The sequence below is a fragment of the Anomaloglossus baeobatrachus genome, chromosome 5, assembly GCF_048569485.1.
Source record: "Anomaloglossus baeobatrachus isolate aAnoBae1 chromosome 5, aAnoBae1.hap1, whole genome shotgun sequence".
NCBI lineage: Eukaryota > Metazoa > Chordata > Amphibia > Anura > Aromobatidae > Anomaloglossus > Anomaloglossus baeobatrachus.
Window position 1 is genome coordinate 598,999,507 of NC_134357.1, and position 22,517 is coordinate 599,022,023.

At 50.5% G+C, this 22,517-nt stretch overlaps 1 protein-coding gene across 3 annotated transcripts in view; it reads left to right on the forward strand.

Annotated features, from left to right (window-relative positions):
- FAM20A (FAM20A golgi associated secretory pathway pseudokinase) overlaps positions 1 to 22,517 on the forward strand; it is a 132,660-nt gene that overhangs the window by 57,271 nt on the left and 52,872 nt on the right. Inside the window, exons 3-6 of one of the 3 annotated variants that reach the window (XM_075348036.1) lie at positions 3,808 to 3,858; positions 4,047 to 4,125; positions 4,226 to 4,318; positions 6,238 to 6,353. In XM_075348036.1, the coding sequence (XP_075204151.1) occupies positions 3,808 to 3,858; positions 4,047 to 4,125; positions 4,226 to 4,318; positions 6,238 to 6,353 (339 nt within the window). The remainder of the gene's footprint in view (positions 1 to 3,807; positions 3,859 to 4,046; positions 4,126 to 4,225; positions 4,319 to 6,237; positions 6,354 to 22,517) is intronic. The other 2 variants (XM_075348037.1, XM_075348038.1) reach the window with 2 other exon arrangements.

The following is a 22,517-nucleotide window of genomic DNA, read 5'->3' on the forward strand; positions in this document are numbered from 1 at the left end:
GTCTGGGCTTGGATGGGATTGAGGTCTTGCAGTGATGTTGGTGGTTTGGCCGGCACACAGTCTGGGCTTGGATGGGATTGAGGTCATGCAGTGATGTTGGTGGTGAGGCCGGCACACAGTCTGGGGTTGGGTGGGATTGAGGTTATGCAGTGATGGTGGTAGTGAGGCCGGCACACAGTCTGGGGTTGGATGCGATTAAGGTCATACAGTGATGTTGGTGGTGAGGCCGGCACACAGTCTGGGGTTGGATGGGATTGAGGTCATGCAGTGATGTTGGTGGTCTGACCGGCACACAGTCTGGGCTTGGATGAGATTGAGGTCATGCAGTGATGTTGGTGGTGAGGCCGGCACACAGTCTGGGGTTGGATGAGATTGAGGTCATGCAGTGGTGGTGGTGAGGCCGGCACACAGTCTGGGCTTGGATGCGATTGAGGTCATGCAGTGATGTTGGTGGTTTGGCCGGCACACAGTCTGGGCTTGGATGGGATTGAGGTCTTGCAGTGATGTTGGTGGTGAGGCCGGCACACAGTCTGGGGTTGGGTGGGGTTGAGGTTATGCAGTGATGGTGGTAGTGAGGCCGGCACACAGTCTGGGGTTGGATGCGATTAAGGTCATGCAGTGATGTTGGTGGTGAGGCCGGCATACAGTCTGGGGTTGGATGGGATTGAGGTCATGCAGTGATGTTGGTGGTTTGACCGGCACACAGTCTGGGCTTGGATGAGATTGAGGTCATGCAGTGATGGTGGTGAGGCCGGCACACAGTCTGGGGTTGGATGGGATTGAGGTCATGCAGTGATGTTGGTGGTGAGGCCGGCACACAGTCTGGGGTTGGATGAGATTGAGGTCATGCAGTGATGGTGGTGAGGCCGGCACACAGTCTGGGCTTGGATGCGATTGAGGTCATGCAGTGATGTTGGTGGTTTGGCCGGCACACAGTCTGGGCTTGGATGGGATTGAGGTCTTGCAGTGATGTTGGTGGTGAGGCCGGCACACAGTCTGGGGTTGGGTGGGGTTGAGGTTATGCAGTGATGGTGGTAGTGAGGCCGGCACACAGCCTGGGGTTGGATGAGATTGAGGTCATGCAGTGATGGTGGTGAGGCCGGCACACAGTCTGGGGTTGGATGGGATTGAGGTCATGCAGTGATGTTGGTGGTGAGGCCAGCACACAGTCTGGGGTTGGATGGGATTGAGGTCATGCAGTGATGTTGGTGGTTTGACCAGCACACAGTCTGGGCTTGGATGAGATTGAGGTCATGCAGTGATGGTGCTGAGGCCGGCACACAGTCTGGGGTTGGATGGGATTGAGGTCATGCAGTGATGGTGGTGAGGCCGGCACACTGTCTGGGTTTGGGTGGGATTGAGGTCATGCAGTGATGTTGGTGGTGAGGCCAGCACACAGGCTGGGGTTGGATGGGATTGAGGTCATGCAGTGATGTTGGTGGTTTGACCTGCACACAGTCTGGGGTTGGATGGGATTGAGGTCATGCAGGGATGGTTGTGGTGAGGCCGGCAGGCAGTCTGGGGTTGGATGGGATTGAGGTCATGCAGTGATGGTGGTGGTGAGGCCGGCACACAGTCTGGGGTTGGATGGGATTGAGGTCATGCAGTGATGGTGGTGAGGCCGGTACACAGTCTGGGCTTGGATGTGATTGAGGTCATGCAGGGATGGTGGTGGTGAGGCCGGCAGGCAGTTTGGGGTTGGATGGGATTGAGGTCATGCAGGGATGTTGGTGGTGAGGCCGGCACACAGTCTGCGCTTGGATGAGATTGAGGTCATGCAGGGATGGTGGTGGTGAGGCCGGCACACAGTCTGGGGTTGGATGAGATTGAGGTCATGCAGTGATGGTGGTGAGGCCGGTACACTGTCTGGGCTTGGATGAGATTGAGGTCATACAGTGTTGTTGGTGGTGAGGCCGGCACACTGTCTGGGGTTGGGTGGGATTGAGGTCATGCAGGGATGGTGGTGGTGAGGCCGGCACACAGTCTGGGCTTGGATGAGATTGAGGTCTCGCAGGGATGGTGGTGGTGAGGCCAGCAGGCAGTCTGGGGTTGGATGGGATTGAGGTCATGCAGTGATGGTGGTGGTGAGGCCGTCACACAGTCTGGGCTTGGATGGGATTGAGGTCATGCAGGGATGTTGATGGTGAGGCCGTCACACAGTCTGGGCTTGGATGGGATTGAGGTCATGCAGGGATGTTGGTGGTGAGGCCGGCACACAGTCTGGGCTTGGATGGGATTGAGGTCATGCAGGGATTTTGGTGGTGAGGCCGGCACACAAGCTGGGGTTGGATGGGATTGAGGTCATGCAGGGATGTTGGTGGTGAGACCGGCACACAAGCTGGGGTTGGATGGGATTGAGGTCATGCAGGGATGTTGGTGGTGAGACCGGCACACAAGCTGGGGTTGGATGGGATTGAGGTCATGCAGGGATGTTGGTGGTGAGACCGGCACACAAGCTGGGGGTGGATGGGATTGATGTCATGCAGGGATGTTGGTGGGGAGGCCGGCACACAAGCTGGGGTTGGATGGGATTGAGGTCATGCAGGGATGTTGGTGGTGAGACCGGCACACAAGCTGTGGTTGGATGGGATTGAGGTCATGCAGGGATGTTGGTGGTGAGACCGGCACACAAGCTGGGGTTGGATGGGATTGAGGTCATGCAGGGATGTTGGTGGTGAGACCGGCACTCAAGCTGGGGTTGAATGGGATTGAGGCCATGCAGGGATGTTGGTGGTGAGGCTGGCACACAAGCTGGGGTTGGATGGGATTGAGGTCATGCAGGGATGGTGGTGGTGAGGCCGGCACACAGTCTGGGCTTGGATGGGATTGAGGTCATGCAGTGATGTTGGTGGTGAGGCCGGCACACAGTCTGGGGTTGGATGGGATTGAGGTCATGCAGTGATGGTGGTGGTGAGGCCGGTACACTGTCTGGGGTTGGGTGGGATTGAGGTCATGCAGGGATGGTGGTGGTGAGGCCGGCACACAGTCTGGGCTTGGATGAGATTGAGGTCATGCAGGGATGGTGGTGGTGAGGCCGGCACACAGTCTGGGGTTGGATGGGATTGAGGTCATGCAGTGATGGTGGTGAGGCCGGCACACAAGCTGAGGTTGGATGGGATTGAGGTCATGCAGTGATGTTGGTGGTGAGGCCGGCACACAAGCTGGGGTTGGATGGGATTGAGGTCATGCAGGGATGGTGGTGGTGAGGCCGGCACACAAGCTGGGGTTGGATGGGATTGAGGTCATGCAGTGATGTTGGTGGTGAGGCCGGCACACAGTCTGGGGTTGGATGGGATTGAGGTCATGCAGTGATGGTGGTGGTGAGGCCGGCACACAGTCTGGGGTTGGATGGGATTGAGGTCTTGCAGTGAAGTTGGTGGTGAGGCCGTCACACAGTCTGGGGTTGGATGGGATTGAGGTTATGCAGGGATGGTGGTGAGGCCGGCACACAGTCTGGGGTTGGATGAGATTGAGGTCCTGCAGTGATGTTGGTGGTGAGGCCGGCACACAGTCTGGGGTTGGATGGGATTGAGGTTATGCAGTGATGGTGGTGAGGCCGGCACACAAGCTGGGTTTGGATGAGATTGAGGTCATGCAGTGATGTTGGTGGTGAGGCCGGTACACAGTCTGGGCTTGGATGCGATAGAGGTCATGCTGTGATGTTGGAAATTGGTATCAGCCATCTAGTGGCTTCCTCAGTTCCGACTTTTGCTTCCTGCTCCACTTTTATACTGAAATTCTCGGATTTGCGCTGTTTCCGGGGGTTGGACATCGTTGCTACCAATAACTGGACTTTTCTGTTTTCAGACTACAGCCCTGATGAGAAAGCCCTAGACGGGGAATGTGACTGCAGCCAAAGTAAGTGCCACCCCCCCCACACTGTACACCGGGCGGCTTTTACAGATGGGGTTGCTACAATCTCTGGGAGTCCTTTTGGGGGTGAGGATTGGTTCAAAGCCTGAAACCGTCCTTGGGGTTAGGGGTTGCGGGCTGGGGGTCTTTTGCTGCGACTCCCCGAGTAGGTAATGTGTATTTGCTCTCTGCAGTTGTGAAGCCAAGTGGGACCCACCTGAAGTTGGTTGTGCACTTTCAGGACTTTGGAAAAGCCATGTTGAAGCCTATGAGGTGGGTCAGCAGGGGGTGCAATGAGGGGTCTCTTGGACTGATGTCCTCTGGGGGGATGAAGCTGCAGATCTTATATTAGCTGCACATTCATCTTCATAAGGCAGAAGCGTGACGAGGAGACACCAGAAGATTTCTTCTACTTTGTGGACTTCCAGCGACACAACGCAGAGATCGCCGCCTTCCATCTTGACCGGTGAGATTCCAGAAGATCCAGCCATCTCCTGAGTGCACTGAAGTCTGCTCCATCTGTATGGCACATTGTCTGCCCAGCTCTCATAGCTAATAAGCGGAGTCAGCGGCGCCCCCCTGTGGCCAGAACATATTATACTCTAAAGTGATATTTCACTCCAGGATGCAAACTCGGTGGTTACACTGGAGACTGCGGGGTCAAGTGGTCATACTGGAGACTGTGGGGTCAGGTGCTCACACTGGAGACTGCGGGGTCAGATGGTCACACTGGAGACTGCGGGGTCGGTGGTCACACTGGAGACTGCGGGGTCAGGTGGTCACACTGGAGACTGAGGGGTCAGGTGGTCACACTGGAGACTGCGGGGTCAAGTGGTCACACTGGAGACTACGAGGTCGGTGGTCACACTGGTGACTGAGGGGTCAGGTGGTCACACTGGTGACTGCGGGGTCATGTGGTCACACTGGTGACTGCGGGGTCAAGTGGTCATACTGGAGACTGCGGGGTCAAGTGGTCATACTGGAGACTGCGGAGTCAGGTGGTCACACTGGAGACTGCGGGGTCAAGTGGTCACACTGGAGACTACGAGGTCGGTGGTCACACTGGTGACTGAGGGGTCAGGTGGTCACACTGGTGACTGCGGGGTCATGTGGTCACACTGGAGACTGCAAGGTCGGTGGTCACACTGGAGACTACGGGGTTGGTGGTCACACTGGTGACTGAGGGGTCAGGTGGTCACACTGCTGACTGAGGGGTCAGGTGGTCACACTGGTGACTGCGGGGTCAGGTGGTCACACTGGAGACTGCAAGGTCGGTGGTCACACTGGAGACTACGGGGTCGGTGGTCACACTGGTGACTGAGGGGTCAGGTGGTCACACTGGTGACTGCGGGGTCAGGTGGTCACACTGGTGACTGCGGGGTCAGGTGGTCACACTGGAGACTGCGGGGTCGGTGGTCACACTGGTGACTGAGGGGTCAGATGGTCACACTGGAGACTGCGAGGTCGGTGGTCACACTGGAGACTGCGGGGTCAGGTGGTCACAATGGTGACTGAGGGGTCAGATGGTCACACTGGAGACTGCGAGGTCGGTGGTCACACTGGAGACTGAGGGGTCAGGTGGTCACACTGGAGACTGAGGGGTCAGGTGGTCACAATGGAGACTGCGGGGTCAGGTGGTCACACTGGAGACTGCGGGATCAGGTGGTCACACTGGAGACTACGAGGTCAGTGGTTACACTGGTGACTGAGGGGTCGGTGGTCACACTGGTGACTGAGGGGTCAGGTGGTCACACTGGAGACTGTGGGGGTCGTGGTCACACTGGCGCCTGCGTGGACAATGGTCAGTCAGACTAGGGTTTGCAGGAGCGGCGGTCAGACTACGGTCTAAAGAGGAGGTGGTCAGTCTAGGGTCTGCAGGGGCGGCGGTGAGACTAGGGTCTACAGGGGCGGCGGTGAGACTAGGGTCTGCAGGGGCGGTAGTCAGAGCAGGGTCTGCAGGGGCGGTGGTCACACTACGGTCTGCAGGGGTGGAGGTCACCCTAGGGTCTGCAGGGGTGGAGGTCAGACTAGGGTCTGCAGGGGTGGAGGTCAGACTAGGGTCTGCAGGGGTGGAGGTCAGACTAGGGTCTGCAGGGGTGGAGGTCACACTAGGGTCTGCAGGGGTGGAGGTCAGACTAGGGTCTGCAGGAGTGGCAGTTTGGCCTCACTCCTATAGTCAGTGCAGGTGTGTAAACCCCACCTCTATAATTTGTGTATGGTGACCCCCCTCCATACAATATGTGTAGTTCTTATTCCCCCTCTTCCTATAATTTGTGTAGGTGTATGGCCTCACCGCTATAGTCTATGGAGGTGTGTGACCCCCTATAATTAGAGCAGTCAGTGCCGCGGTGTCCTCTTACCCCTTCTTGTTTTGTCTGTCCTCAGGGTCCTGGATTTCCGCCGCGTCCCCCCGGTCTCGGGGCGTCTCATTAATATAACACAGAGTGTCCTGGAGGTGACGGGGAACTCTGAGCTGGAGAGCGTCTTCTTCATCTCCCCAGGTACCAGCCCCCCCCGCGTCTCTGATGAGGGGGGCTATATACAATGAATATTACTGTGTATATACAGCGGGGTACATAATGAGGGGGCCATATATATATAATGAGGGGGAGCAGTGCGTATAATGAGGGGGCCATATATATATAATGAGGGGGAGCAGTGCGTATAATGAGGGGGAGCAGTGCGTATAATGAGGGGGACCATATATATATAACGAGGGGGGAACAACGGGCAAATAATGAGAGGTGTCGCGTAGGAGGGGAGGGGATGCCGTGTACATACAGTGGGGGAGAAGTCATTAGTCAGCCCCCAATTGTGCGCGTCCCCCCCTTATAAAGGTGAGATTCGCCTGTAACTGACATCAGAGGAGACCACAGCTATGAGAGGGAAAATGAGAAAATCCAGAAAATCACCGCCTCTGATTTGGAAGATTTTTTTGCAAATTCTGGTGGAAAATAAGTATTTGGTCAATAACAAAAGTTCATCTCAGTATTTTGTTATATCCTTTGTTGTCAATGACAGAGGTGAGACGTTTCCTGTAAGTCTTCACAAGGTTGGCACACACTGTTGGCGGTATATTGGCACACACTGTTGGCGGTATGTTGGCACACACTGTTGGCGGTATGTTGGCACACACTGTTGGCGGTATATTGGCACACACTGTTGGCGGTATATTGGCACACACTGTTGGCGCTATGTTGGCACACACTGTTGGCGGTATATTGGCACACACTGTTGGCGGTATATTGGCACACACTGTTGGCGGTATGTTGGCACACACTGTTGGCGGTATATTGGCACACACTGTTGGCGCTATGTTGGCACACACTGTTGGCGCTATGTTGGCACACACTGTTGGCGGTATATTGGCACACACTGTTGGCGGTATATTGGCACACACTGTTGGCGGTATGTTGGCCCATTCCTCCATGCAGATCTCCTCTAGAGCAGTGATGTTTTGGGCCTGTCACTGGACAACACGGACTTTCAACTCCCTCCAAAGGTCTTCTATGGGGTTGAGATCTGGAGACTGGCTAGGCCACTCCAGGACCTTCATATGCTTCTTATGAAGCCGCTCCTTCCTTGCCCTGGTGGTGTGCTTGGGATCATTATCATTAGAGATGAGCGAGCCTCTAAAGGCTCGAGTTCGGTTCGTCGAACGGAGGCCGCGTTCGAGTTCGGTTCGGTGAACCATTTGACAAACCTCTCAAACCCCATTGAAAACAATGGGAGGCAAACACAAACACATAAAAACACATTATAAATGTACACACAGTTAAGAAACATTGCCATAACACTTACTGGTCCCCGCGCCGCGTCCCGCACTCTGTCTCCCGCCGCTTTTCCTTCCGATAATCGCTGCATCCTCCCAGTAACCACCATTGATGATAGGACCTATCGTGACGTCAAAATAGCATGGGACCAGTCACGTGTCTATTATCTCATTGGCCACAGACTGGTCACATGGCTAGACGTCATTGCTAGGTCCTGTCAGTGCATCTCTCCAATACGCGGTGCTTGTTTGTGCATCCCCGTGTACCGGCGAGATGCTCTGGCACATGGTCGGCTCCTCGTTCTGCTTCCCCGTTCCGTTATTCACCAGCTGCCACAGCCGGTCAATAATGGAGATCACCGTTGCTATAGCAACACGCCTGTCAGCGGTGACGTCACCGCTTACAGCCTGCAGCCTCAGCTCACTGACTGAGTGATATAGACGGCACAGGAAGCAGCAGCGTCTTCCTCCCATGCTGTGCTGTCTGATGTAGCAGAGCTGCATGGGTTGAAGGAGAAAGAAGACAGAAGATCCGGATCGTGGAGGGATGCGAGGGAGTAATGAACATGGAGTCTGTAAGTGTGTCTGTGTATTTATTTCTATTAAAGTATTTTTTCTCTGTGTGGTGTCTTTTTTTAACCCTTTATTGGAGATTCTTAATGGCCGGGTCATACTTGCCTGACATTAAGAATCTCTGACTTAATACTAGCTAGTAAAACAAAGCTAGTATTAACTCATTATTACCCAGCAGCTGGAAGAGTTGGATACAGCGCCAGATGATGGCGCTTCTATGAAAGCGCCATTTTCTGGGGCGGCTGCGGACTGCAATTCGCAGCAGAGGGGCCCAGAAAGCTCGGGCTAACCTGTGCTGAGGATTCCAATCCCCAGCTGCCTAGGGCAAAGCTCATGTCGATTTTTTTTTTTTAATTATTTAATGAAATTCATGAAATATTTAAAAAAAAAAAAGGCTTCCCTATTTTTTTAGTTCCCAGCCGGGTACAAATAGGCAGCTGGGGGTTGGGGGCAGCCGTACCTGCCTGCTGTACCTGGCTAGCATACAAAAATATAGCTGTATATTATCAACTGGCCCTAAGCCCGAAATTCATGGTGTCACGCCAATATTAGACATGGCTGTGCTGTTTCTATTTGTCTTAGTTAAAACTGTTATTTAATGTTTTTCATGCTTGTCTCTGCTGCCATCTACTGGTCAGACTTTTCAGCTCCTCTGTTTCTTTTGCCCAGCCCATGGGAGTGTCTGATGACCCTCTTGCATCACATCCTGGAATGTTCATTTCCAAAGCAGAGTTTGTGAGAACAACTTCCCATATTGGATTGGAGCTACTAGAAGCAAAGTCTTCTGACCACGTAGTAGCTTCAGAGGCAAGCATCGCTGGAGAATTACAATGCCAGGTACTTGGATTACTGCACTCTGCATGTCCTAACCTTTGGAGAAAATAAACCACCATTGTTTCATCTCAGCATGTGCATGTTTCACTCTGGAGCGCTCTGGTCCTGTCTGCCCCACCTATAGGAAAAACGAAGGTAAGACTCTCACAACCTCTCACAACTACGCACCTTCCATCGCCTTTAAGTGGGGACAGAACAGTCAGAAGACTGCTTAAGAGCCCAAAGCAAAAACTTCCCTAAGAACCCTGTAACTTCCCATGTAATCTGCCTAGCAACAAGCCTTGTGCACTAGTCTGCCTGCACAGTGCATGCCTGGACAAGCCTAAGGGGAAGCTCTCCCATCTGCCACGTCCTGTGTCACCTCTGCTTGCACTGTAAAGGGACAGTTTATGCACCTGCTGTTTCCCTCTTGCTATACTCCTTCTATAGACTTGCAGTACATTATACCTCATTACTGCACATCGCTGCACTGCGAACCCCAAGTTTTGCTAAAGACACCTTGGGAATCTCATCAGGGAGTCCTTGCAGAGCTGCACAACGAATTTTGGACCCCTATTCAAAAGTCAAGTTTCTTAAAGAGACAGTACACCTTAAATCAAAATGGCCGAAAAAGACCTTGGACAGTTCCCCACTGCTGAAACAGAGCAAATACAACCTGATACTGTCCATTATGAAGCCCAGGAGGCAGAGCCCACGATTTCAGCAGACCAAGTTGTCCGACCGAAGCGCTCTTCCAAACCCACGATAAAGGCCGCTGAAAACTATCACACTATGAAAGATGAGCTATGTGAACACCTGGAAGAACAGTGGGAACGAGTCACCTATTATATGTCAAGACTTGAATCCTCATCAGGTGATGCCGCATGCTTACAAGCCGCTCTAGAACGGCTGAACACAGCTCATGAAAGATACAAGAGACTGTCAACAAGGTACATTACCTTTCTAAAAGACTCTAAAATTGATGAAGCTCTTTCAGACCTGAGCAAGGCAGAAGAGGTGGACAAGGAAAGAGATGCCAAGGTGCAAGATGCCATAGACAAGGCCGAACACCGTATCTCTCACCAGCAAGAAACCAGATCACACCGATCAACCTCATCTAGACGTTCCTCTCGGTCATCCGGGTCATCATCCTCAAGAAGCTCAGCCCTGAGCGACAGGATACTAGAGGCCCGCATAAGAGCAGAGGAATCCAAGGTGAGACGTTCCTTCACAGAAAGAGAAGTAGAGGAAGAAGCCAAAAGGACAAAAGCGGAAGCCAAAAGGGCAGAAGCAGAAGCCGCAGAAGCCAAAAGGGCAGAAGCAGAAGCCAAAAGGACAGAAGCAGAAGCCCTTGCAAAAGCAGAAGCTGCTGAAGCCAAAAGGGCAGAAGCGGAGGCTCGGATAAAGATTCTTCGGTAACGAATGGAAGAGGAAGTTGCGCTAGCTAAAGTGAGACTACTTGAGCAAGCATTGATCCAAGGTCCTGATCCAGCTTACTCGCCACCACTGGAAGCAGACAATCCAGTTGATCGCACAAGAGACTATGTACTGAATCAGTTACCTGCAGCAACCCCGGTTTGTAGTACCGTCCAAGCCGACAACACCGAAACCTCCAACTTACCTCTACCAGTGCCAGTGCCACCTAAAGCACCCGAGCAAATTAATAACAGTCACCAAGAGGTGCCCTCTCAAACACAGTCACCACGGCAAGATGGCAACCAAGTGTTTCCTGACCCACTTCCACAGCTCAAGCAACGGTCATCAGAATCTACAGAGGCTAAACCACAGCTCAACCCTGCAGCAACGTCATTCTACCCGGGAACATCTCATCCATTCACGCCAGGCAGCCCATACGCCCCAGGGGCATCACGAGTCGTCGTGGCAACAAGTGGTGAGAAATCAGATATGTCTGAGTTTGCCAGGTTCATGGTGAGCAGAGAGCTAATCAACACTAGTCTCACGAAATTTGATGATCGTGCAGAGAGCTACAGGGCCTGGAAAGCAACTTTCAAGGCAGCCATCGCCAATCTCAACTTCACTGCAGAACAGGAGCTCGACCTCCTGATCAAGTGGTTGGGCCCAGGCTCTACAAACCGTATCAAGAGCCTCAGAACCGTCTATGTGGGACAAGCAGAAGCAGGTCTCGCTGCTGCATGGCAGAGACTGGAACGCACCTTTGGCAGCGCAGAAGCAATAGAGAAAGCCCTATTCAAGAGACTGCAGGACATCCCAAAGATCAACCTTAAAGAAGTCCACAAGCTTCAAGACCTAAGTGATCTGCTCATGGAGCTGGAGCTCGCCAAAAGAGATCCTCATCTGTCTGGGCTGTGCTACCTGGATACAGCCCATGGAGTGAACCCAATCGTGGTGAAGCTGCCATACAGTCTGCAGGAGAAATGGGCAACGTCAGTCTCAAGGTACAAAAGAGTGCATGACGTCACCTTTCCCCCATTTATTCAGTTCTGCAAGTTCATCGACGAGCAGGCCCAGATGAGGAATGACCCCAGCCTCGACTTCCTAGAGTTCAACACTTCGGCAGCCGCAACATCATCATCAAGGTATGAAGGTGCCATACACAAACGCAGAGACATTAAGAACTCTGTGAGTGCCAGGAAGACTGAGCTACCATCACCTGCAGCACGCACAGATAAACAGAACACCATCTCCTCACGAGATAAGTCTTTCAATCAAGAATGTCCCATCCATAAAAAACCGCATTCATTGAACAAGTGCAGAGGGTTTAGATCCAAAACCCTACAGGAGCGCAAGAAAGTCCTCACAGAGCTTGGGATCTGTTTCAAATGCTGCGCATCACTTGAGCACATGGCCAAGGACTGTAAATCCATCGTCAAGTGTGAGGAGTGTCATAGTGAAAAACACGTTTCAGCCATGCACCCAACCCAGCTAGCTAGAGACACACCGGCTGCAGTCACCACCACTCCCACTCCAAGTCATGGCGGGGAGCCCAAGAATCAGACTGACACCACCACAGCTGTCTCCTGCTCATGCTCAGAGGTATGTGGAGAGGGCCAAACACAGCAATGTTGTGCCCGAATATGCCTCATCAAGGTTTATCCCGAGGGACATCCAGAAAAGGCAATGAAGGTGTAGGCCATCATAGACGACCAAAGCAACCGGTCCCTAGCAGGAACCAAATTCTTTGAAGCCTTCGGAATTAATGGACCATCAGAACCCTACACCTTGAACACCTGCTCGGGTCGCATAGAGACTAGCGTCAGAAGAGCCCAGGGATTCATTGCTTCTCCTATCAATGGGAAGACTGAAATACCTCTACCAACGCTCGTTGAATGTGACCAAATACCCAGCCACAGGAATGAAATTCCTACCCCAGAAGCTGCATTTCATCAACCACACCTAAGACACCTCGCTAGTGTTATCCCACCTCTGGACAATAACGCAGAGATTCTACTCCTGCTCGGCAGAGACAATCTAAGGGTACACAAGGTGCGACAGCAGTGTAATGGGCCTGACTATGCACCATACGCCCAGAGACTGGACTTGGGATGGGTAGTCATAGGAAATGTATGCGTTGATCGATCAGGAATTGATTCCTTCAAGACTTACGTGCATCGAGATGGGCGCACAACCTGCCTAAAGCCATGTCCTCATCACTATGGAGTGAAAGAGAAGTCTCCAGACACAATACAGCTACCTGACATCGCTTCTTCTCTGCATATCGACAACTTGGGAAGATCAGTCTTTCACACAACCAAGGACGACGATAAAGTAGCCTTGTCAGTAGAGGACAGAGAATTAATCGGAATAATGGACTGTGACTTTTCTAAAGACAAAACCAACCATTGGGTCTCTCCATTACCCTTCCGATCTACCAGGGTAAGACTCCCAAACAACCGAGCTCAAGCTCAGACTAGGTGTAACTCTCTTCAGCGTTCCATGAACAGCAAGCCTGAAATGAGAGAACACAGCGTCGCCTTTATGGACAAGGAAGTCTGCAACAACCTAGCAGAACCTGTACCAACTGAACTGAATCCAGCAGATCACGCAACTAGACCTATGTGTATAAGTTCCTTCGCTAACTCTTCTTGGCTTACAGGTCTAGAGTTCCTGCTGAGACAGTCAGAAGAAGGTGTCCAGGAAGCCTTCAGCATCCTAGATCCAGACAACGATCCAGATGTCCGAGCTGAAGTCAATACCCTGGCCACCAGTCCAGAAAAAACTTCCAACCTCGGTTGCCAACGTTTTGAACGTTTCTCCAGCTGGATGAGGCTCGTCAGGACTGTCGCCAGGTTAGTGCACATCGCCAGATGCTATCATACAGACCTTAAAAACAAAAACGGTCATCGCTGGCATGTCTGCCACAAACCCCTTTCTGCTGAGGACATCTCCCATAGCGAGTCCCTCATAATACGCCACCTCCAACAGAGTGAATTCGCCATAGAATGGAAGTGTTTATACAACAAACAGCAGATTCCATTAAGAAGTCCTCTCGCCAATTTAAACCCAGTCATCGACCGTTTCGGCTTACTGAGAGTTGGCGGTCATTTAAATCAGGCTCATCTTGGAGTTGCAGAACAAAATCCTCTCATCATTCCCAACAAACACCATGTTACAGTCTTGCTAATCCGACACCACCATGAAAAGACTGAACACCAAGGCAGGCAAATTACAGAAGGTGCTTTACGGTCTGCAGGCCTCTGGATTATTGGAATGAAGAGACGTGTAGCACGAATACTGCACGATTGTGTGCACTGTCGTAAAGCGAGAGGAAAACAACTGTACCAGCAAATGGCTGACTTGCCTACAAACAGACTTTCCACAGAGCCACCTTTCACCTACGTGGGCCTAGACGTTTTCGGACCATGGATGGTGTCCACACGCAGAACTCGCCAAGCAAACAGCAAGCGGTGGGCTGTGTTATTCACCTGCATGAGTGTTCGAGCCGTTCACATTCAGGTGTTAGAGTCCATGGATACCTCCAGCCTAATCAACGCCTTGAGAAGGTTCCTTGCCATCAGAGGACCAGTGAAACAGCTGAGGTCTGACCGTGGAAGCAACTTCGTCGGTGCATGTAGAGAACTGAACATCGACACCAAGCCTATCCAAGATCAGCTGGCAGAGAAAGGTTGCACCTGGATCTTCAATCCCCCTCACAGTTCTCACATGGGAGGCTCCTGGGAGAGGATGATCGGGATTTCACGCAACATCTTGAACTCCATGCTAATGGACGTCAATTCCTCAAGACTCACACATGAGACTCTAGTCACTTTTTTAGCTGAAGTCTCAGCCATTATCAATTCAAGACCCCTTGTGCCGGTGACCATGGATCCAGAAACACCAACCATATTGACTCCTACTATTCTTATTACCCAAAAAACTGACAACGCGGTAATCCCCAGCGGAGAGTTCACCCACGCGAACACTTATCAAAAACACTGGAAACGGGTTCAATACTTGGCTGACTACTTCTGGAACCGTTGGAGGAAGGAATACCTCACCATTCTTCAAGGAAGAAAGAAGTGGCGACATCCCAAGCCGAACCTCAAGGAAGGAGACCTAGTCCTCATGAAAGATCTGACCACAGAAAGGACTGACTGGCCTATGGGACTAATTACTAGGATACTGCCTAGTCAGGACGGCAATGTTCGGAAGGTGGAGCTAAAGGTCATCAGGAAAGGTGAGACAAAGACCTTGCAAGGCCCTCTTGCATCACATCCTGGGATGTTCATTTCCAAATCAGAGTTTGTGAGAACAACTTCCCATATTGGATTGGAGCTACTAGGAGCAAAGTCTTCTGACTATGTAGTAGCTACAGAGGCAAGCATCACTGGAGAATTACAATGCCAAGTACTTGGATTACTGCACTCTGCATGTCCTAACCTTTGGAGAAAATAAACCACCATTGTTTCATCTCAGCATGTGCATGCTTCACTCTGGAGTGCTCTGGTCCTGTCTGCCTCACCTATAGGAAAAACGAAGGTAAGATTCTCACAACCTCTCACAACTACGCACCTTCCATCGCCTTTAAGTGGGGACAGAACAATGGCCACCATGAATTTCTAGTAATGATAAAAAAAAAACACAACACACAGAAACATATTTTTATTAGAAATAAAACACAACACAATTAGTGACTCCATCTTTATTGAAATAAAGAACCCCCCTCCGCAGTAATCCTGGGTCAAGGGTCCCGCACTGTCCAATCCGGATCCAATATCATATGATCGGTTTGCTGGAAGGCAAAGCGATCAGATGATGTGTCAGGTTCAAGGGCCTGAATCACATGACACAGCAGCTGATTGTATATACGGCTTTTATACAATCAGCTGATGCATCAGTGAAAAAAAAACCCAAAAAACTACACACTTCAGTGCAGACTCCTGTCCGACAGCATCAGCTGATAGTTTAGCCGGCCGGGCGGTAAAAAGCCGGCCTCGCCGCTCGACTTATAGTGTCAACTGATGCCGTCAGGTGACCGCATCAGCTGATCCTCGTCAGGTCTGAGAAAGAGAGAGAGAAAGAAGGAGAGGAGATAGAGAAAAGAGAGAGAAAGGAGAGAGAGAAGAGAGAGGGAGAGAAGAGAGAGGAGAGAGAAAGAGAGAGGAGAAAAGAGAGGAGAGAGAAGAGAGAGAGGAGATAGAGAAAAGAGAGAGAGGAGAGAGAGGAGAGAAGAGGAGAGACAAAAGAGAGAGAAGAGAGAGAGGGAAAAAGAGAGACTGAGAAAAAGAGAGAGAGAAAAAGAGAGAGGGGAGAGAGAGGAGATGGAGAGGGAAAAAGAGAGACTGAGAAAAAGAGAGAGAGAAAAAGAGAGAGAGGAGAGAGAGGAGAGAGCAATGCAGCCTCATTCGGTGAACTGCTCCGATTTTAGAGGTGTGTCCCTCGGCTCACAGCTGATGTCCGTCTCCTCCCCTCAGTGCATAATTAAATTATAATAATAAATATATAATAATAATAATTATTTAAAATAAAAAAAAAAATTACATTCTTTACCGGGACCGGAACTCATGAAGTTATGCTTTTTAGGCGAGCACTCTATCCACTGAGCTACTGCCTCTAATGATAAAGATAGGCAGATTTGGTAATCTTGAAGTCTGCATTGCTGAAGTCTCTGCTGACAGCGCGATTCACTTCATTGCTACGTGGAGCTGATACAGCGCACCCGTGTTCTGTAGCAGAGCTGACAGTGTCGTGTGGATTACGTCGGACCTGGAGGGGTATTTGGGGATTTTAATAAAATGGTGAAACAGGGTGTTTTTTTGTCTTTTATTCCAAATAAAGGATTTTTCGCTGTGTGTTTTTCTTTACTTTCACTTTCAGTTTAATCATGGAAGGTGTCTCGGGGAGACGCCTGCCATGATTAACTCATTATTACCCCTATTACCACCGCACCAGGGCAATTCGGGATGTCTGGGTGGAGTCCCGGGACTGCCGCATCTAATGGATGCGGCAATTCCGGGCGGCTGCTGGGTGATATTGTTAGGGTGGTGGACTCCCCATACCGTGGCGCTCTCCATCCTGACAATACCAGCCTCCAGCCGTGCGGCTTTATCCTGGCTGGTATCAAATATGGGGGGAACCGCATTTTTTTTATTATTATTTATTTTACAGCACGATATAGACCCGCCCGCCGGCGGCTGTGATTGGTTGCAGTAAGACAGCTGTCACTCATCATGGGGGCGTGTCTAACTGCAACCAATCATGGGCGCCGGTGGGCGGGGAAAGCACGGAATTCCTGATTGAATAATGAAGCGGCAGCCATTTTCTAAAGAGGAAAAGATGCCGCAGATTTCTGACAGCCGTGCATGCGTGATCGGTGAGTAGGAAAGAGAGTGGGATTGTGCTGGGGACGCAGGACGCATGCAGATACACAATGTGTGCACATAGCCTTACTGTGAAAAGCCACGTTTTTGTTGATCGAACCGTTCTCGAACTGTCGAGCTTTTAGCAAAAAGCTCAAGTTCGAGCTTGAGCTCGAACACCACCCAAAATCACTCAAACATAAAATTGGCGAACCTCGAACCTCGCTCATCTCTAATTATCATTCTGAAGGACCCAGCCACGTTTCATCTTCAATGCTCTTGCTGATGGAAGGAGGTTTGCCCTCATAATCTGACGATACATTGCCCCTTTCATTCTTTCATGTACACGGATCAGATGTCCTGGTCCCTTTGCAGAGAAACAGCCCCAAAGCATGATGTTGCCACCCCCATGCTTCACAGTAGGTATGGTGTTCTTTGAATGCAACTCAGCTTTCTGTCTCCTCCAAACACGACGAGTTGTGTTTCTACCAAACAGTTCTACTTTGGTTGCTTCAGACCATACGACATTTTCCCGATACTCTTCTGGATAATACAAATGCTCTCTAGCAAACTTCAGATGGGCCCGGACATTGTACTGGCTTAAGCAGGGCAACACGTCTGGCACTGCAGGAGCTAAGTCCCTGGCGGTGTTGTGTGTTACTGATGGTAGTGTACCACCAGGGATATGGGGTACTCGGTTCCAGGGAGTGTCTCTATTGGGAATGTCATGGTGGTGGCCGATACCTGGTTCCGTGCCCTGGGCCCTTTTTGTAATGGGGATATTTATAGGGGAGAATATGATAATGTTCACTCGTGACGCCACTTGCGGTGTTGCGGCTATATGTAGGGAGCTGCTGCTGCAGAATGTCTCTACTGAGGCTGGTGGTATTGGCAGCTAGTATGGTAAACTCTCCACAAGTAGGGTATTGCCCCAGCAGGTGTATGGTGCGGTGGGCGTCGGAAGAAGGAGTCCAGACCGGTATTCAGTGCACCTGGTTTACTCACGGCTGAGAGGTTAACTGGTTGCCCGAGGCCGGCTGCTTTCGCCTCCAGGTCCCCGTCGTCGCAGCGCCAGTCTGGTTCTCTGGTAGCTTCTTCCCCTGCACGTGTCTCTGGTAAGTGGGTCCCCGTGGTATAGAACACAGGGGGTCCCCAGTCTGTGGTTTGTCCACCTATGTCCACCTGACGGTAGCATGAACCCTGTGTTGTTGGAGTCTCTGGTCCAGTCCCCGGTTCTCCCTTTGCTACTGAGTCTTCGGATTCTTTAGGGTCAGCGAGGTCCTTGATGGTCCCCGTTCCTGTGCAGGTATCAACAGGTTGGCTTTAAGCTCTTTCCTGTCCTAGGGTCCTGTACCCCGTCAGTGCGTAGTTCCGGGAGTACTTCACTGTACTCCACCAGCAACCACCTCTCCTGGGTACCAGGTGACCGTTAACCAGAGTCAGGACGTTGCTCAGACACACCTTCACACTTCTGCTGTCAACTCTCAACTCTCTGACTGACTCTCCACAGTCTGCCCCTCCCACCTGGTCAACTAGTGGACTGGAGTGGCTCCACCTCTAGGTGGCCATCCATTGGTCCCACCCTAGCTAGTACCATTGTATGGAGGATTGTTGGGGAAAACTGGGATTACCTGGGTTTTTGGTGTTACCGGCACTGGGGTTCTGGGTCCCTAATCCCTGGTGGGGATGCAGAACATTGTAGCACCCTGAGGGCTTCAGGGGCACTACAGTAGCCTTTGTTACGGTGGTCCCAGCTCTATGCAGGTCAGTCACTAGGTCCCCCTGTGTGGTTCTGGGATTTGTGCTCACCATTCTTGGGATCATTTTGACCCCACGGGGTGAGATCTATACACAGAGCCCCTCTCTTTATATTTATACAGTGCTGCCCCTCATTATACAGTGATGGGGGAAGTATTTAGTCAGCCACCAATTGTGCAAGTTCTCCTACTTAAATAGAAGACAGAGGGGATCAGGTAGATATAGCAAGGGGCAGTAATGCGTATATAACAAGGGGGGACCGTGTATATATATAATAAGGGGGAGCGCTGTGTATATAACAAGGGGGGACCGTGTATAGATAATAAGGGGGAGCGCTGTGTATATAACAAGGGAGGACCCTGTATAGATAATAAGAGGCAGTGCTGTGTATATAACAAGGGGGGACCCTGTATAGATAATAAGGGGGAGCGCTGTGTATATAACAAGGGGGGACCGTGTATAGATAATTAGGGGCAGTGCTGTGTATATAACAAGGAGGGACCGTGTATAGATAACAAGGGGCAGTGCTGTGTATATAACAAGGGGGGACCCTGTATAGATAATAAGGGAAAGTGCTGTGTATATAACAAGGGGGGACCGTGTATAGATAATTAGGGGCAGTGCTGTGAATATAACAAGGGGGGACCCTGTATAGATAATAAGGGGCAGTGCTGTGTATATAACAAGGGGGGACCGTGTATAGATAGCAAGGGGCAGTGCTGTGTATATAACAAGGGGGGACCGTGTATAGATAGCAAGGGGCAGTGCTGTGTATATAACAAGGGGGGACCGTGTATAGATAATAAGGGGCAGTGCTGTGTATATAACAAGGGGGGACCGTGTATAGATAGCAAGGGGCAGTGCTGTGTATATAACAAGGGGGGACCGTGTATAGATAACAAGGGGCAGTGCTGTGAATATAACAAGGGGGGACCCTGTATAGATAATAAGGGGCAGTGCTGTGTATATAACAAGGGGGGACCGTGTATAGATAGCAAGGGGCAGTGCTGTGTATATAACAAGGGGGGACCGTGTATAGATAATAAGGGGCAGTGCTGTGTATATAACAAGGGGGGACCGTGTATAGATAATAAGGGGGAGTGCTGTGTATATAACAAGGGAGGACCGTGTATAGATAATAAGGGGCAGTACTGTGTATATAACAAGGGGGGACCGTGTATAGATAATAAGGGGCAGTGCTGTGTGTATAACAAGGGGGGACCGTGTATAGATAATAAGGGGCAGTGCTGTGTATATAACAAGGGGGGACCCTGTATAGATAAAAAGGGGGAGTGCTGTGTATATAACAAGTGGGGACCGTGTATAGATAATAAGGGGCAGTGCTGTGTATATAACAAGGGGGGACCCTGTATAGATAATAAGGGGGAGCATTGTGTATATAACAAGGGGGGACCGTGTATAGACAATAAGGGGGAGCGCTGTGTATATAACAAGGGGGGACTGTGTATAGATAATAAGGGGGAGTGCTGTGTATATAACAAGGGGGGACCGTGTATAGATAATAAGGGGGAGTGCTGTGTATATAACAAGGGAGGACCGTGTATAGATAAGGGGGAGCGCTGTGTATATAACAAGGGGGGACCCTGTATAGATAAAAAGGGGGAGTGCTGTGTATATAACAAGGGGGGACCGTGTATAGATAATAAGGGGCAGTGCTGTGTATATAACAAGGGGGGACCGTGTATAGATAATAAGGGGAAGCGCTGTGTATATAACAAGGGGGGACCGTGTATAGATAAGGGGGAGCGCTGTGTATATAACAAGTGGGGACTGTGTATAGATAAAAAGGGGCAGTGCTGTGTATATAACAAGGGGGGACCATGTATAGATAAAAAGGGGGAGTGCTGTGTATATAACAAGGGGGGACCGTGTATAGATAAGGGGGAGCGCTGTGTATATAACAAGGGGGGACCCTGTATAGATAATAAGGGGCAGTGCTGTGTATATAACAAGGGAGGACCGTGTATAGATAATAAGGGGCAGTGCTGTGTATATAACAAGGGGGGACCATGTATAGATAATAAGAGGCAGTGCTGTGTATATAACAAGGGGGGACCGTGTATATATAATAAGGGGCAGTGCTGTGTATATAACAAGGGGGGACCCTGTATAGATAATAAGAGGCAGTGCTGTGTATATAACAAGGGGGGACCGTGTATATATAATAAGGGGCAGTGCTGTGTATATAACAAGGGGGGACCCTGTATAGATAATAAGGGGCAGTGCTGTGAATATAACAAGGGGGGACCATGTATTGATAATAAGAGGCAGTGCTGTGTATATAACAAGGGGGGACCGTGTATAGATAATTAGGGGCAGTGCTGTGTATATAACAAGGGGGGACCATGTATATATAATAAGGGGCAGTGCTGTGTATATAACAAGGGGGGACTGTGTATAGATAATAAGGGGCAGTGCTGTGTATATAACAAGGGAGGACCGTGTATAGATAATAAGGGGGAGCGCTGTGTATATAACAAGGGGGGACCGTGTATAGATAATAAGGGGCAGTGCTGTGTATATAACAAGGGGGGACCGTGTATAGCTAATAAGGGGCAGTGCTGTGTATATAACAAGGGGGGACCATGTATAGATATTAAGGGGCAGTGCTGTGTATATAACAAGGGGGGACCCTGTATAGATAATAAGGGGCAGTGCTGTGTATATAACAAGGGGGGACCGTGTATAGATAATAAGGGAAAGTGCTGTGTATATAACAAGGGGGGACCGTGTATAGATAATTAGGGGCAGTGCTGTGAATATAACAAGGGGGGACCGTGTATAGATAGCAAGGGGCAGTGCTGTGTATATAACAAGGGGGGACCGTGTATAGATAATAAGGGGCAGTGCTGTGTATATAACAAGGGGGGACCGTGTATAGATAATAAGGGGCAGTGCTGTGTATATAACAAGGGGGGACCCTGTATAGATAATAAAAGGGAGCGCTGTGTATATAACAAGGGGGGACCGTGTATAGATAATAAGGGGAAGTGCTGTGTATATAACAAGGGGGGACCCTGTATAGATAAAAAGGGGGAGCGCTGTGTATATAACAAGGGGGGACCGTGTATAGATAATAAGGGGCAGTGCTGTGTATATAACAAGGGGGGACCCTGTATAGATAAAAAGGGGGAGTGCTGTGTATATAACAAGGGGGGACCGTGTATAGATAAGGGGGAGCGCTGTGTATATAACAAGTGAGGACTGTGTATAGATAAAAAGGGGCAGTGCTGTGTATATAACAAGGGGGGACCGTGTATAGATAATAAGGGGGAGCGCTGTGTATATAACAAGGGGGGACCGTGTATAGATAATAAGGGGGAGCGCTGTGTATATAACAAGCGGGGACCGTGTATAGATAATAAGGGGCAGTGCTGTGTATATAACAAGGGGGGACCGTGTATAGATAATAAGGGGCAGTGCTGTGTATATAACAAGGGGGAACCCTGTATAGATAATAAGGGGCAGTGCTGTGTATATAACAAGGGGGGACCGTGTATAGACAATAAGGGGGAGCGCTGTGTATATAACAAGGGGGGACTGTGTATAGATAATAAGGGGCAGTGCTGTGTATATAACAAGGGGGGACCGTGTATAGATAATAAGGGGGAGCGCTGTGTATATAACAAGGGGGGACTGTGTATAGATAATAAGGGGGAGTGCTGTGTATATAACAAGGGGGGACCGTGTATAGATAATAAGGGGGAGTGCTGTGTATATAACAAGGGAGGACCGTGTATAGATAAGGGGGAGCGCTGTGTATATAACAAGGGGGGACCCTGTATAGATAATAAGGGGCAGTGCTGTGTATATAACAAGGGGGGACCCTGTATAGATAATAAGGGGGAGCACTGTGTATATAACAAGGGAGGACCGTGTATAGATAAGGGGGAGCGCTGTGTATATAACAAGGGGGGACCCTGTATAGATAAAAAGGGGGAGTGCTGTGT